This window comes from Coptis chinensis, chromosome 2 (genome assembly GCF_015680905.1).
Source record: "Coptis chinensis isolate HL-2020 chromosome 2, ASM1568090v1, whole genome shotgun sequence".
Classification (NCBI taxonomy): Eukaryota; Viridiplantae; Streptophyta; class Magnoliopsida; order Ranunculales; family Ranunculaceae; genus Coptis; species Coptis chinensis.
The window spans coordinates 28,200,981-28,215,445 of record NC_141457.1 but is presented as its reverse complement, the minus strand read 5'-3'; the positions used below and the strand labels follow the sequence as shown (position 1 = coordinate 28,215,445).

At 44.1% G+C, this 14,465-nt stretch overlaps 4 protein-coding genes across 4 annotated transcripts; 3 read left to right on the top strand and 1 right to left on the bottom strand.

Annotated features, from left to right (window-relative positions):
- The first annotated feature begins 1,882 nt into the window (after positions 1-1,882).
- LOC147515637 (uncharacterized) lies at positions 1,883-5,135 on the top strand. Its single transcript, XM_086592990.1, has 4 exons — positions 1,883-2,244; positions 2,356-2,680; positions 2,903-3,455; positions 4,798-5,135. Exons 1-4 carry the CDS (start codon positions 1,883-1,885, stop codon positions 5,133-5,135), a joined length of 1,578 nt encoding a protein of 525 aa, XP_086449116.1.
- Positions 5,136-5,159: 24 nt separating this feature from the next.
- On the top strand, positions 5,160-5,612 carry LOC147515636 (uncharacterized). The gene has a single exon (XM_086592989.1). It carries the CDS (start codon positions 5,160-5,162, stop codon positions 5,610-5,612), a length of 453 nt encoding a protein of 150 aa, XP_086449115.1.
- A 4,511-nt stretch (positions 5,613-10,123) lies between these two features.
- On the top strand, positions 10,124-11,549 carry LOC147515635 (peroxidase 57-like). Its single transcript, XM_086588516.1, has 2 exons — positions 10,124-10,425; positions 10,716-11,549. Exons 1-2 carry the CDS (start codon positions 10,234-10,236, stop codon positions 11,478-11,480), a joined length of 957 nt encoding a protein of 318 aa, XP_086444642.1. The 5' UTR covers positions 10,124-10,233; the 3' UTR covers positions 11,481-11,549.
- A 90-nt stretch (positions 11,550-11,639) lies between these two features.
- On the bottom strand, positions 11,640-14,052 carry LOC147515634 (uncharacterized). Its single transcript, XM_086588518.1, has 3 exons — positions 13,978-14,052; positions 12,338-12,691; positions 11,640-12,259 (listed from the first exon to the last, which is right to left on the bottom strand). The coding sequence occupies exons 2-3, from the start codon at positions 12,685-12,687 to the stop codon at positions 11,977-11,979; spliced, it is 633 nt and encodes a 210-aa protein (XP_086444644.1). The 5' UTR covers positions 12,688-12,691; positions 13,978-14,052; the 3' UTR covers positions 11,640-11,976.
- Positions 14,053-14,465: the final 413 nt, after the last annotated feature.

Here is a 14,465-nt window from a genome sequence, read left to right as displayed (position 1 = left end):
AGATGTCCTTCAAGCTTCTTTCTTTCTTAAAAGGATGGATGATGCGCTAAAATTACCTCAATATCCAAAATTCTAATCTTGAAAGAAAACGTTAAACATAAACAACTTAAAGAGGCAAATACCATTTGACCAACCTTTTTTGTGTGTGAGATGTGGTATGGTCGTTGAACAAAAGAGAAGGCGTATCAAAACCTAATTATCCCTCAATAAGTAAAGGATGAGTAGGGTATCGTTCCACTTTTAAGTGTATGTTATGTGAAGAACATTTGGAAAGTGGGGTTTGAGGGATTAAAAAAACTAATATTGTAGAGATTGTAGATTCTAATGCTAAACTAAGCTAAATTAACTAAACTATTGAGAATTTATAAGAGAGAGAATTCAAGAGATTAGAATCCACCAATACTTTTAATCTATGACCTTCTGCTTCATGGTTGTTCTTACAAGTAGACTACAATTAGGCAATCGAGCGAGTGTCGATGCCCTTTTGGATGAAACATCGTTAACAATTAACTCTACTTAAGGTTGTTCTTATGTTTATGCTATTAATATCTTCTTTCCTTTTATGTAAGCTCGGGCAGCCATTCAATGTATTACCAAGAGCAACATCAAGGAGTACTTCCTAATAGGGCAGCCATTCAATGAATCACCACTTAAGGCAAAACACAAAGAATACTTCCCTAGGCAGCCACTCCACGAGCTACCCCTTCTAAGGCAACACAAAGAATACTTCCTTAACTCTAAAGAATTACACTACTAGAAGAAAAGTAAAGAACACTAGCATGATATTAATATTGCAAAATATAAACCCTATTCTATACTTCCATCCCTGGTGTGGGCAATGGAACTAATAACTACAAACATAAAGAACTAACCCGATTGAAGAACACCATGAACCGGAAGAATCATTAAACCTTAACATCGGGCTTCATCTCCTCCCTTGAAGGAGAAGATTAGCCTTCCATATAGAAGGAAGAACACGAAGAGCGAGAAGAAGAAGAGTTGAAGAACATAAGACTAGAAAGACTAATTTATTAAGACTCACCTAGTTAAAACCGATCTTTTATTATTAATCTCTCTCCTCAAGTTCCGGAGACAAGAATATAAGTGAATTGGCCAATTACATGAGGCACTTAGGTCCTCTATTTATAGTGGGTTACAATGAGTTCTAGAAGCATTCCAAACCGTCATTTGTTTCCTAATACAAATAGGTTTCTTTCATAGTCCGACTTCGTCTTCAAAACTAAGAAGGAATTGGCTACAGTGTCGATTCATGCGTCTGGACGCATTATCCATGCGTCCCAGACTTAATCAATGCGTCTGGGACGCCGATCTATCGCCCCAGATGCAATCAATGCGTCACGGATGCTTTCGATCCATCGTCCCCCGCACGCATAAGATTTTCTCTCTCTTCCGCTTCTATCATTCTATCCTCTTTTGCGGGCTTTGGTCCAAGCAACGAATCCTTTGGCCTTGGGCTTCCAAATAGACTTTAAAATAGGTCCAAGTCGCATATTTAATAGCTCCAATTCCTTGGCCTTCTCCATGATTGTCCACGGACCTCCCATGTGATCATTGATGCTCCGAATTGCTTGTTTTATCCCATTTTCTCTAATATTCTACAAAACTCCTTTTTTTCACCTGTAGAATCTTAAAACACAACTTATAAACACTATTAGTCCACTAAGATGGCTAAACAAGAGGCATAATCGAGGGTTAAATAGCACTTTTTGAGCACTTATCAGCAGCGAGCATACAGCAGGTCCATGAATCAGCAAGACATTCGCGGGCGACCTCCTGGTCCGCGAATGGAAGGGGAAGTATAATGTTCACCGACGCGGACCTTCAGGCCATCGATTCCCCACATGACGCGTTGGTGATCACAATGGCGATGAGAAATTACATGGTAAAGAGGGGGTTAGTGGACTGCGGCAGTGCAGTAGATTTACTGTTTAGAGGGACAATGGAAGAAATGAAGATAGAAAGGAAGCAGTTGAGACCCTCACCGACAAATTTGTATGGGTTCAACGGAAGCAGGACGGAACCTTTAGGGGAGCTTCTGCTCCCAGTGACCACGGGACCCGTTACAGTATTCTCGAGATTCAAGGTGGTGGACGCCGACTCGCAATACAACGCCATCCTGGGAAGGAGGTGGATTCACGAGATGAAAGCAATTCTCTCTACTTACTACCAAGTGATTCGATTCCCTACCCCTACCGGGGTATATGAGGTCCGCGGGGATCTGGTGTTAGCTAAAAACAGTCACCAGAGTACAGTGAAGAGATTGATCCGCGGATCAGAGAAAGAGACTTCGCGTTCTAGGAAGAGGCAGGCATAGCAATTACAATGCACCGTCAGGGAGGGGTTGGCGGAGTTAACAGAGAGACCGAAGACCTTGGATGAGATAGAGGTAGTGAATTTGGGGGAAGACGACGATGAGAAGTTCACATCAGTGGGGTCCAGTTTGTCTGAGGAATGGAAGGTTAAGTTAGTACAGTTTTTGTCTGCCAATAAAGATGTGTTTGCATGGATGATTGAGGAGGTCACCGGATTAGACCCAGAATTCGCATGTCATAGGTTACATATGAGGGAAGACGCTAAGCCAGTAAGACAGAAGATGCGAGGAATTAGACCGAAGTATGCCGAAGGAATTCGCGAGGAGGTCGCGAGATTGAAAGGGCAGGTATAATAACGAGAGGTGTCGTTTACGAACCGGGTTGTCAAATGTGGTTCGCGGTGCCTAAGAAGAATGGCAAAAGGTGCGTGTAATGGCGTCGACTTCAGCGGCGTGAATTCAGAATGTCCCAAGGGCGGCTACCCCATGCCGAGTAGACGAAATGGTGGATAGAAACTCTGAGGGTTTAAAGTGTTTTCCTTCATGGACGCATCAATGAGATATAACCAGGTTGCCATGTATGGGCCAGATCAGGAGAAGATAGCCTTCGTGGTGGAAGGCGGTACATATTGTTATACGAGAATACTGTTTGGATTGGAGAACGCCGAGGCCACATTTCAGCGGCTAGGGGAGAAAATGTTTGAAAGCAAGATCCGAAAAGGGATTGAGATTTACATAGACGACATGGTGGAGAAGAGCATGTCGGAGGAAGAGCATTTAGAGGGTTTGAAAGAGACGTTCAATATACTACGGTCGTACAATTTAAAGCTTAACCCAGAGACGTGTACGTTCGGCGTTACTACGGGGAAGTTTCTGGGATACATAGTTACTTACCGGGGAATAGAGGCCAATCCCGAGCAGATAAGAGCCCCAGTGGAGATGTTGTCGCCTCAGGACGTCAAAGAGGTGCAGAGACTTGCAGGAAGGGTCGCAGCTTTGAATAGGTTCATCTCAAAGTCATCGGATAAGTGTAGGCCATTATATCGGTTGCTGAGAAACACTCTGGATTTCGAATGGACCGCGGAATGCGAGGAGGCATTCCAGGAGTTGAAGAGTTATCTAGGTAAGGCTCCTCTGCTGTCGCGACCGGAACAGGGAGAAAAACTATACTTGTATTTAGGGGTCACGGAATATGCCATTAGCTCAGTACTAGTTAGAATTGTGGGTAAGTTAGAAAAGCCGGTGTACTTCCAAAGTAAAACACTGCTGGATGCCGAGACCCGGTATAGCAGAGTCGAAAAATATGCCTTGGCATTGGTGTTCTCTCGCCACCGAAGTTGAAACCATACTTTGAAGCACACTCAGTAGTGGTGGTGACAAATCTGCCTTTAAAGCAAGCATTGAAAGCGAAAAGTCCGGGAGGATCTTTGAAATGGGCGAATAATGTTGAGTTCTTACGAGATACAATATCGATCGTAAAGGTGGAGAAGAAGCGGTGGCGAGAATTCTTAGCGAGTTTTCGATAGAGAATCCCACGGGGAGAAGAGATGATCATGGAGCGAAAAAAGATCATTGAAACAGGTTGGTTGGACCAGGATCGAAGAAATGGGTGGAGAGTGTTCGCGGCCGGCAGTTGACCTACATTAATTTGCAATTGGGATAGGAGTGGTGTTGGTCGCGCCCCGAGAACAACAGAGTGGAGTTAACCATGAAGTTAGGGTTCGCGGCATCCAATAATGAAGCGAGTATGAGGCGTAATAAGCGGGCATGAGAATGGCGGAGAGGATGTGGGGGTAAAAGAACGCGATGGTGTATTCGGACTCGAATTTGGTAGTGTGCCCCGCAAGCGGGTTTTTGCCGTAGCGATGCTCTCGCATGGATGGTAAAATATTTGAAAGTGCTTTGCAAAAGAAGCGCCGCCAGTTTGCAAAGATCAAGTTCATACATTTGGGTCGCGGCGAGAACAGACATGCCGATGCCCTAGCATACATGGCTGCTACAATTCCGAAGTCAAGAGAGAGTGATAAAGGTAAAGCGATTAGAGAAAAACCTAGTCTGAGGAGGAAGTGGAAGAGGAAGAAATTTGAGATATGTCGAGGAGGAGGAGGAAGAGGGGGGTTGGATTAAGCCCATCAAGAGTTTTTTGTCTGGGGACGTGGTGAAAGATAAAAAGGAGAAAAAGAGATTGGAGCGGGACTTCTGAGGTGCGCATCGATAGAGAAGGGGTGATCGAAAGAATTTTAACTAGCCTTTCTTTGGAAGTGTCTCGGGCGAAGTTAGCCCTAGAGGTCTTGTGCGGAGTTACATAGGGAGGGGAGACCGTGGGAAGTCACTACCGCCGGTAGAACAACGGCATTGATTGATAACGCAGGGCTACTTTTGGCCACACATGAAGAGGGATGCCATGAACTACGCTAAGCGATGTGAAAAGTGTTAGAAATTTGCTCATATGATCTTTGCGCCAGCGGAACCACTACATAGTGTGTCTAGTCTGTGGCCTTTCGCAATGTGGGCAATGGATATAGTGGGTCCGCTACCCATGGCTATCGGCAAAAGGAGATTCATGTTGGCGGCCACAGATTATTTCACCAAGTGGATCGAGGCAGATGCCCTGCAACAGGTCAAGGAAGCTCAAGTGATCAAGTTCTTGTGGGAGAATATTATCTGTAGATTTGGGTTGCCATATATTATCATAGCGGACAATGGAGCCCAGTTCACCGGATCCAAAGTGCAAGCGTTCTTACAAGCATACAAAGTGAAGCAGGGGTTCTCAGCTCCGTACAGTCCAGAAGGCAACGGGTAGGCAGAATCTTCTAACAAGACCATTATGAACAATCTCAAAAGGAAGCTAGAGGATAAGAAAGGCGTGTGGGCAGATGAACTGAGTCATGTTCTCTGGGCATACAGGACAACGCCTCGAACATCAACTGGGGAAACTCCCTTCTCTTTAGCTTACGGAGTCGAGGCCATGATTCCCTCGAAAATGGTGGCAGCCACAACGCGGACAAGGGCGGTGGAAATAGGACTGAATGAGAGCATACTGGCAGTGGATATGACTTTAGCAGAAGAGAGAAGAGACGCGGCGCGAATCAGACTAGAGGAATATCACCGCGGCCTTCAGAGACGTTATAACAAGAAAGTCAAGCCGCGACAGTTCAGAGTAGGGGATGCCGTGCTACGACGAGTGACACACAGTACCAAGAGAGAGAATGACGGAAAGCTGGGACCGAACTGGGAGGGGCCCTATACAGTGGTGGACATAGGAGGAGCTGGTACTTAAAAGCTGCGAACAGCGGAGGGAAAAGTGCTAGAAAAGCCATGGAATGTGAGAATGTTAAAAAAATTATATACTTAAATGTAATGAAAGTCTAGAACGACACACTGGAGTTGTTTGTAAATATATAATACAATGGCACTTTTGGGGAGTAAATTTCGCCCTTACGTATAAATGTAACAATCAGGCTAAACACGATTTGAGGGAAAGAGATGCCCAAGGACGAGAGGTCCACCTCAAATTAGATCCGCGGATCCGGGAGAGCCATCCGCGGAAGAAAGGCATACGCTGCACCCGGGGGCAAAGAGAGAATCCCAGCGGTTGGCAAAGCCACTCCAAAAGAGAGGCCACGGTTGGGATGAGCCCTCTGCGGACAAACTGCTTAAATCGTGTCCACGGCAGGTTGAGTTGCCCCGATGGACCTCGTAGTCTATGAGTGCCTACGAAGTGAAATGAGATATTCACGAGTGAGAGGCTTGGGTCACACATGGGGGCAAGAAGAGAGAAGGCCCCAGTGTAGAGACTGACAAAGGGAGAGAGAGTAGAGACGGAAAGGGATGAATAGCAGCATTTCAAGCAAAACAATAACTAAAGCCAAGGGATCATACATATAATGTGGGGGAGTGAAACAGTTCCTAACCAAACAAACACACAAGTAAAAAACAAAAGAAAAAATAATAACAATGGCACACTTAGTCGGAAAAGTTAGTTACAAGATAGCTAGTAAAATGACAGATAGCCAACATGGGGGCTAATCTAAGTTCGGCAACAAGTCTTTAGCGAGGGGTGCATGGTCAAGAGCACTCGAGGCATGGCCCAGGGAGATGGCCTCACAAACAGGGTCTTCGGGCAGCAGATCGAGAGTGGCAACATCAACTGAATTAAAAACAGTCTGGTCCGCGACAATTGGGACCGTGACAGCTGGATCTTCTGACATGGGAGAGGGAGGTTTTTCTGGGAGGAGTCGGCCTTCTTTGATTAAACGTGCATGTTCGTCAGCGAGCGTCTTGGCCACACGCTTGTCGGCTTGAGCTTTAAAGTTTATCCGCAGCTGCTCCATGTCTTGAGTGTGTTGCAGAAGGAGAGCGGCAAGATTTCGGTGTGTGTTGGAGGGACAAGGGCTTCCCCGCCGCTGTTCGCGGTCATTCACTCCGTCCATAAAGTCCTGGTGGGAAGCTTCGGCAGTCCTTAATTCATCTTCAGCTCAAACTTTGGCCATGTTCGCGGCTGCCAGATCAGCTTGAAGGCGTGCACAGGTGTCCCTTAGTCCATTGGGACCGCCGACCTCCTTCTCTATAGATTCCACAGTACCCAGGGAAGAGAAAAGGTCGCGGATCATGTAGGACATGTCAAAGCTCACCTAGCAACGAAGAAGCAGTCAGAACAATGGATAAAGCAGAGAGTGGAAGGTGTGGAAAGAGGGACATACCTTCTCCCAGCCGGCATAGAGGGAGGTGCGATGTCGCTCAAAGGTCCCGAAGATCCGCGATAAGCCGTCAGCGGGGAGATGGGAAGCATAGAACATGGGCGAGGCCACGCAGCCGGGTTTTCAGAGCGCAGTCCTCCACGTTGATGAACGGCCGGACCTTGAAGGTGGGGCGGAAAATTTCCGGAGCCGCGGACCCGGGGAGAGATTGAGCAGTTTCCTTGCTAGGGCGCTGCATCTGGGAAGAGGGGTGAGGAGCCGCGGAAAGTCTTGCGGGAGGAGGGGATCTGCTGCGCTTGTGTGGGGGCTCTTCAGACGAGAGATCCGTGGACGTGGGGGGCGGGGGGCCGAGGCGGGATGCCTTTGAGAGTTGGGGACTTCAGTTACTTCATCGTCAGAGTCACTGTCCAATAACTTAATCTTGGAGACATCCATGGGGGAAGGCGGGGAGTCAATAGGAGGGGAAGTTGGAGGAATATATTGATCTTCCCAGTCAGCGAGGGAGCAGAAGGAAGAGGGTGTATATCGGCAGGACTGAGAAGGAAGGTGGGCAGTGGATTTTCTGATTGTCTCTGCTAGAGCACGAGCCTTGGCCTGAGACTTGGTGGTTTTGCGAGTGAAGCCGCAACTGCGAGGCTTACTCTTGGGAGGATGGAACGGGGATGGTGGAGGAGGTGAAGGTCGAGGCTTTCGTTCTTTGGGGGGCGGTGGACAATAGAATGGAGCAGAGTATTTACCCAAATTGTGCAGAGCGGGGTCTGTCAATAAGGGGGTTCCATGGGAGGGATCTATGCCGAGAACTTCAGCTTGAGAAGAGCCCAGGTTGCGGATTTGTTCAAAGACCGCGGACTTCACACCGGTGTAAAAGCGAGATTTCGAGTCGGTCCTCCAACCTGCGCAATAGAGAAATAAAGATAAGGAGTGAGTCCACCATTTACGGTCGATATAAGAAAGAGATGCGATAAATCGAACTCCACCGGAGGCGTGAAGGTGAGATGATTGAGAGTCACTTCAGATGGAACATCCGCAGACAAGAAATTACCGGAGACGTACAGGGGGTAATGGTGCCAAGTTTTGTCTGAGGTGGTGAATTTGAGGACGAATGACTATTTACCGGGACGGACACAGAAGGAGTAATATCCAACGCTCACGTCTTTCGTGCTTTTGCATATATAGTAGTGAAAAATTATGTCGCGGAGGACTATTTGGGGCTCCTTGTGGAGGTTGTAATAGTTTGCGGCATACATGATATGCCAAAAATTGCCTATACCCTGGCAGGGGGGAATGTTGAAGTGGTTACATACTTCGATATCTAGTAGAGATAGCGGTAGCCGCAAGCCAGAGACAATTTGACCAACCGTGGCCACGAGACATCCAAGTCTGGGGGGAACCAAATGGGGGAAGTGAGTCACGTCAGGCACGTGCTCAAGGAGGATGTCGTTAGGTATACCATAGCCAACCCTAATCGCTTCTAGGTTAGGTCAACGGGAGCGTGGGGGAGGCGGCGGAAGTTTGAAAGGCCGCCCAGTGGTGGAGGGGGCCGCGGTGGGATCAGACGGAGGAGAAGACGCCTCCGCATATGACCACGAGGAAGTCGGACCCTCTGATTGGGAATCCGACATGGGGAAAGAGCTAAGGAAGATGAACAGTTCACGAAAAGAAATGCAAAAGAGAAGAGGAAAGATTACCAACCTAATGCGTCAACCCAACAGCAAGAGCAAGTACTTGAGCAAGCAAGGTATATAGAGAGGAAGGGTGAGAAGAAAACTAGAAAGGGGAAAGGGTTGAATGTAAAGAGGAGAGAGAGTAGTGTAGGAAGAAAGTAGGAAGTTCAAAAATGGCGTCTGGTGAGAAAGAAGAAGAAGAGTGAGGAATAAATGAGGAGAGAGGGAGCGAGTGGAAATTGAAGTGTGAAGGGGGTAAAAGGGTAAAGGAAGGGGAGCGGAAACCAAGGAGCCGTTAGTTGAACCAGAAGATGCGTGACACGTGGAGGAGCGGAAAACAAGGTGATCCGAACCAAGCACGCGTGGGACACGTGTGCCAATGATAAGAAAGCGTGAAACAGAAGCCAAGAGAAAAAGCAGGCAAAATGAGTTCTCGAGCCCACGAACATTCAGGAGGTTCACGGACTCGAGAGGGGGCATGTAGCGACCCAATTTATGATGGCCGACGGTCCGGTGGGTGATGGATCCAGAAAGAGGACATGCAGTGGGGTGAGAAGCATTCTATTAGGGCCGCGGACATAGGAGTCAAGTATGAAGGCTGAGAACCGAGGACTGACAGTGTAGAGCCGCGACTTGAAGGGATAGCTGACCTGGAATTGTACCCATCAGACACCGTGCCCCAGAGCAGGGGAAAACCCTAGGGTCGTACGGGAACCCTCCACGCGGCAATCAATGGACCGAGAGATGGAGGGACAGGTGGATGGCCTAAGAGAGAGATGAGGGATTATAAATAGAACATGAGAGGAGGAGAGGAGGAGAGGTCACAACATTATTAACATTTGTATTTCAATTATGGTCATGTCAGCAAATTAAGTATCTGATTTGTTTTCTCTAACGAAAGTCTAATATATTTTCTCATTGAAAGTCAAAGAGCTCAAACAAAGGCTGAGGTTTACACACAAGTGGACTCAAGCTTGCACAAAGTACTCATGCAAGGTTTAGGAAGACGTACAATGGATCTACACCATTGTTAGAACTTTTTAAATCGATTGTACTAATAGGACACGTACAGGTAACTAAAGGCTGTAAATCACCAATATTGTTGACTTAATCGTTCATATCCTACGTAGAACAATCTGATCGATTGATATTGCGCAATTGGACACTTTTCTATCTGTTAACACTTTTTGGACTGATTTGAGAAAGTCAGTCACAAAGCTGTATCCTTCCTTGGACTATCAGTGATGTTTAGTGCGTTTGAGTTTGAGTACAGCTTTATTTAGTCAAAGCTTCAAAGAAAATCCTATGTTAGATGATATCTGAGTCATGCCAACGTACAAAATACCAAAAATTGTTACAAAACCGTGTTCTAAGAGACGTCATAGGTCTACTGTTTTATCAACATATCTTGTTTGCTAACCATCCTTATTGTGTATAAACATATGTTAATCACTTTAGTTTCCTCACCAAATCTCAGTGACATAGCCACATTTCAAATCTCCATATTTATGTTACTTGTTCAGTAAATAAAGAACAAATGAAGCTCCCTTTCTTGTTTCTCTACTTTTTTCTCCACATTGTTTGTGCTGATCTCCAAGTTGGTTTCTACAGTTCAACCTGTCCACAAGCAGAATCAATTATACAAGCAGTGGTGAAAAGAAGATTTAATGGCGATCGATCTGTTACAGCAGCCCTTCTTCGCATGCACTTTCATGATTGTTTTGTTAGAGTAAGTGCCTCTACGCATTTTAATTAATTATCAAACCGTGTACACTACATGCACACTGAACTATACTGAAAAAAGAAGAAGCACAGGGTTTCTCATGATATTAGTTGTGTGATGCGCACTAGCAAATTATCAACCAGCGCAATGCACCTAGTCCTTGAATCAAATCATCAATTTGTTGGTGCACTGTGAAGAGTTATACTTAAAGTGATAATCATTTTTCAAGGAAATTAATACAAGATACTTATTTGAGCCAATCTTAGTTTCTTAATTTCATGTTCTGTTTGTTACAGGGATGCGATGCGTCAATACTAATAGACACAAGTGAGCAGAGTCGTTCAGAGAAGACTGCTGGGTCAAACTTAACAGTACGGGGGTATGAACTCATTGACGAAGCCAAGGCGGCTCTAGAAGCACAATGCCCATCAGTCGTCTCATGTGCTGATATTGTAACTGTTGCTACTCGAGATGCTGTAGTACTTGCAGGAGGACCAAGTTATAAAATTCCCACAGGCAGACGTGATGGGATTGTTTCGAACCCACAAGATGTGAACTTACCTGGACCAGGATCATCTGTTCCTCAAGCTTTGGAAACCTTTACTGCTAAAGGGCTAACACTGAGTGAAATGGTCACTCTTTTAGGTGCACATACAGTTGGAGTTTCACATTGCAGCTTCTTTCAAGATAGACTTTCAAATTTTCAAGGAACAGGATCTCCTGACCCTTCAATGGATCCCAGGTTACTGGAAAAACTTCTTCAGACTTGTAGATCACATTCTGGTCAGGACCCAACTGTATTTTTGGATAAAAGAACTCCATTTGTGTTTGATAACAAATTCTACAACCAAGTTCTATTGAAGAGAGCAGTACTGAGAATTGATCAAGAACTTGGCTTGGATAGCTCAAGCAGTGCAATGGTCTCTAGTTTAGCTTCTGATGGAATTAAGTTTGGTCGACAGTTTGCCAATGCTATGGTGAAGTTGGGGGGCGTTGAAGTTCTTATTGGTAACGCAGGAGAGATTAGGAAAAATTGTAGAGTTTTCAATCAGAGAAGTTGAATTAGTACTGGATGTGCAATGGTTTTATATTAGCTTCAAATATTAATAAGAGTAAATGTTTATCGCGAAGGCTGTTGACATATATATAGGCTCTTGACATATATGCATCCGTTATCTGTAGCTCTACAACTGAACGTCATGAGCTTGCTGGTTCCGTCCTAAAGCAAAGACGACAATCCATAACTGTACATAGATTACAATAATATGGAAAACTACATCAGGCGTCTGATACAACACACAGTTGACATTGATTTACAAAAGGGTAGCCTACACAAAATACTCAAAATGTTTAGCCCCAAAGCCTGTTTAGGCTAGAATTGACAACCCAGTGCGTACGGCTTTTAACTAGCAAAATAGGGAACTACCACTGTGATCGCCTAATACATTGAGCTTAGATTACCAAAAAAGAAAGAGTAGAAGAGCTACTTTTTCATGATATATATTAGTATGATACTAGAGTGGCTCAATCTTTCTCTGAATTCTTCTTCGAACTCTATCATACCACAGGCGTACTTTCATCATCATGCATGAATTCTTGTCTACTACTGCGCATCCTGCATGACCTTATGTTGTGCCCTTCTTTCCCGCATCTCCCACAATGTGGTGTCGACTTTTTATTTACACTTGGACGCCCTACTCGTCTCCTGGACGCCATAGTTCCTTTGCTTGGACGTCCTACTGGTTTCTTAAGACTGGAATATTTGGGCGGACGTCCCACTCGTCCAAAAGGTTTAGCATCCTGGATAGGTTCTTCAATGCCAGCCGCATAACTAGATTTCCTGTGGTAAATAAGATTGCAGATTTAAGTACCGAATTCAACATCAGCTACCAAGACACTCAGAGTGGTATATATGTACCTTGTACACTCGGAATTTATGTTTATTGCTGACTGTTCTACAATATACGCAATAACAGTATTATTGCAATGATGGGAACGATCTAAAACAACTTTTAGAGACTGATCATCATCAACGTCGACGGCAAGGACAGTGTGGTCATCGACACAATACCTACACTTTATTTTGAATCCCACTTCGTCAATTGGAAATTCTAACATTTCCTGAATCCTTGTTCTGAGATCTATGAAGCCAATGGTACTGGGAATATCTCGTACTTTAGTGTGCCCCCCGAAATACCTAACCTCCCTATCCTCGTCAACTAATTCTCCTTCACAGTAGCAAATCCAGGTCACATCAAGTTCTCCCATTGCACTGCCAAGAAAGACAAAAGGAGTACTTCCAATTGAAGAGATCCAAAGTGGACAAGCAAAACAAGGTTAAAGCTGAGATTTCAACAACCAAATATTGTCTTATTTGTGAAATTTCAAAAGCTCGAATTTAAGCTTGAACACAAGTTAATCAAGGAAAATATTGCTAACTGTAGACAAAATAGTGCACGTACCTTTTGTCAAAACAAATCAATAAGCTCGGGCAACGGAAGCGGAATCGGAATTGATACACCTTCTCTTGATGTCGTAGCCACAATTACTAAAAAGGTAGCTTAAGTTTTCACGCCTTAAAATCCTTAGTAGCTTAGTAGCTTGCAATAGTAATGGAGAAAGCAGAGTGAGTAGGAGAGCCTTTTGGGATAACAGTTACTTACATTGGTTATTTTCTCTCAAATATATAGAGAACAGATAGAGTATTTTACTCTATTGGGAGACTTGGTCTTTATTTAGACTTGAGTCCCAAGACATAAAACCTGTTGGATGTATGACCCAAGTCTTCCACTAACGAACTTCATTGGTTAAACAATAAGCATTTTATTGGAGTGATTTTTTGCTCCTCCAAGCGAAAGAGGAACCAACCACGTGTCCACTAAAAATAGATTGACAGTTATCAAATTCCTTTCTTAGAACAAACTTCCTGATTTGCTCCCACTAAAAATAAAAATAAATAAATAAAAAAAGAATTAAAAAAATATCATTGTAAAATATATAGGAGTTTTTCCCATCCTTAGCTAAAGATTTTTTTTTATCTTTTTTAGTTTGAAAGAAGTGTCACTAGTTTAGCACTTCAAGTTTTTTATTCTTTTTTTGTTCCAACAATTAAGACCAAAAACTAAATTTTGTAACTGGTTAAGTTTTTTTCTTTTATTTTTTTAAGGTTGGGAATAAATCAGGAAACATATATTAAAGTGGAAATTTGATAACTGTTGACCCCTTTTCAATGGACACTTGGTTAGTTCATGTTTCCCTTGGAGCTCTTGGAGCAAATCCCGCTGGGAGCAAAAAATCACTCATTTTATTGCATGTAGCTAGTAGAACTAAAATTTCAAATGTTAGTCTCAAGGAAAAATCATTTACATTGCATGCAATAATATCTATCCTACGATCAAAATATTAACACATCATAATTAATGCACTGACTAAAAAGATTTAATCACTTAAATTCCAGAAGTGAATATGCATGTACACTTTGTTTATAGAATCTAAGAAAGTTTTGAGTGAAATTTTCCTTTAACTACTGCAAACAAGGAATGGATCATACATTCATACCTCACTGTTGGCGCTTCTCCGAACTCTAAGAAGAGCCTTGACAAAGTGGTTTTGACTTTTGACTGCAAAATGTATCTGGAACTCAGGAAGAATCCACCCCCACAAACGACAGGGACAAGTAATGGGTCCATGACTCCACGTGACCACTGACCATGTTGAACCGGGTTCAGGTTATCCGGACCAAACCGAAAATGAAATGGGTCAGTTTGGGTTCTGTTAATTTTGTGCCAGAGTCGTAGGGTCTGGTGTTTATGGGTCAGTTCCAGTTATGTTCTAACTTCGACCCAACTGGTTTTGGTTTCGAATTGGTTCCTTCCGACTCCGAATCATAAGTTCATAACAATTAATTAAGTTGGGTACCCACTCTCGGTTCCGGTTTCCCATTTGGTAAATGAACAAATAATACATCTCATAAGAAGTAACTGTCCTAAGTTGCATATCATAATCTTAATCTTTGAAATTTATTTATTTATTTTTAGTACATCTCA

Excerpts from the sequence above, each read along its gene's own strand:
- LOC147515637 (XM_086592990.1), top strand. The coding sequence starts at position 1,883 with ATGGCGATGAGAAATTACATGGTAAAGAGGGGGTTAGTGGACTGCGGC. Across the intron at positions 2,245-2,355 it reads GAGGTCCGCGGGGATCTGGT|GGAGGGGTTGGCGGAGTTAA; the intron begins GTTAGCTAAAAA and ends ATGCACCGTCAG. Across the intron at positions 2,681-2,902 it reads TCGCGAGATTGAAAGGGCAG|GTTGCCATGTATGGGCCAGA; the intron begins GTATAATAACGA and ends AGATATAACCAG.
- LOC147515636 (XM_086592989.1), top strand. The coding sequence starts at position 5,160 with ATGAACAATCTCAAAAGGAAGCTAGAGGATAAGAAAGGCGTGTGGGCA.
- LOC147515635 (XM_086588516.1), top strand. The coding sequence starts at position 10,234 with ATGAAGCTCCCTTTCTTGTTTCTCTACTTTTTTCTCCACATTGTTTGT. Across the intron at positions 10,426-10,715 it reads TTCATGATTGTTTTGTTAGA|GGATGCGATGCGTCAATACT; the intron begins GTAAGTGCCTCT and ends TGTTTGTTACAG.
- LOC147515634 (XM_086588518.1), bottom strand. The coding sequence starts at position 12,687 with ATGGGAGAACTTGATGTGACCTGGATTTGCTACTGTGAAGGAGAATTA. Across the intron at positions 12,260-12,337 it reads ATAAATTCCGAGTGTACAAG|GAAATCTAGTTATGCGGCTG; the intron begins GTACATATATAC and ends TATTTACCACAG.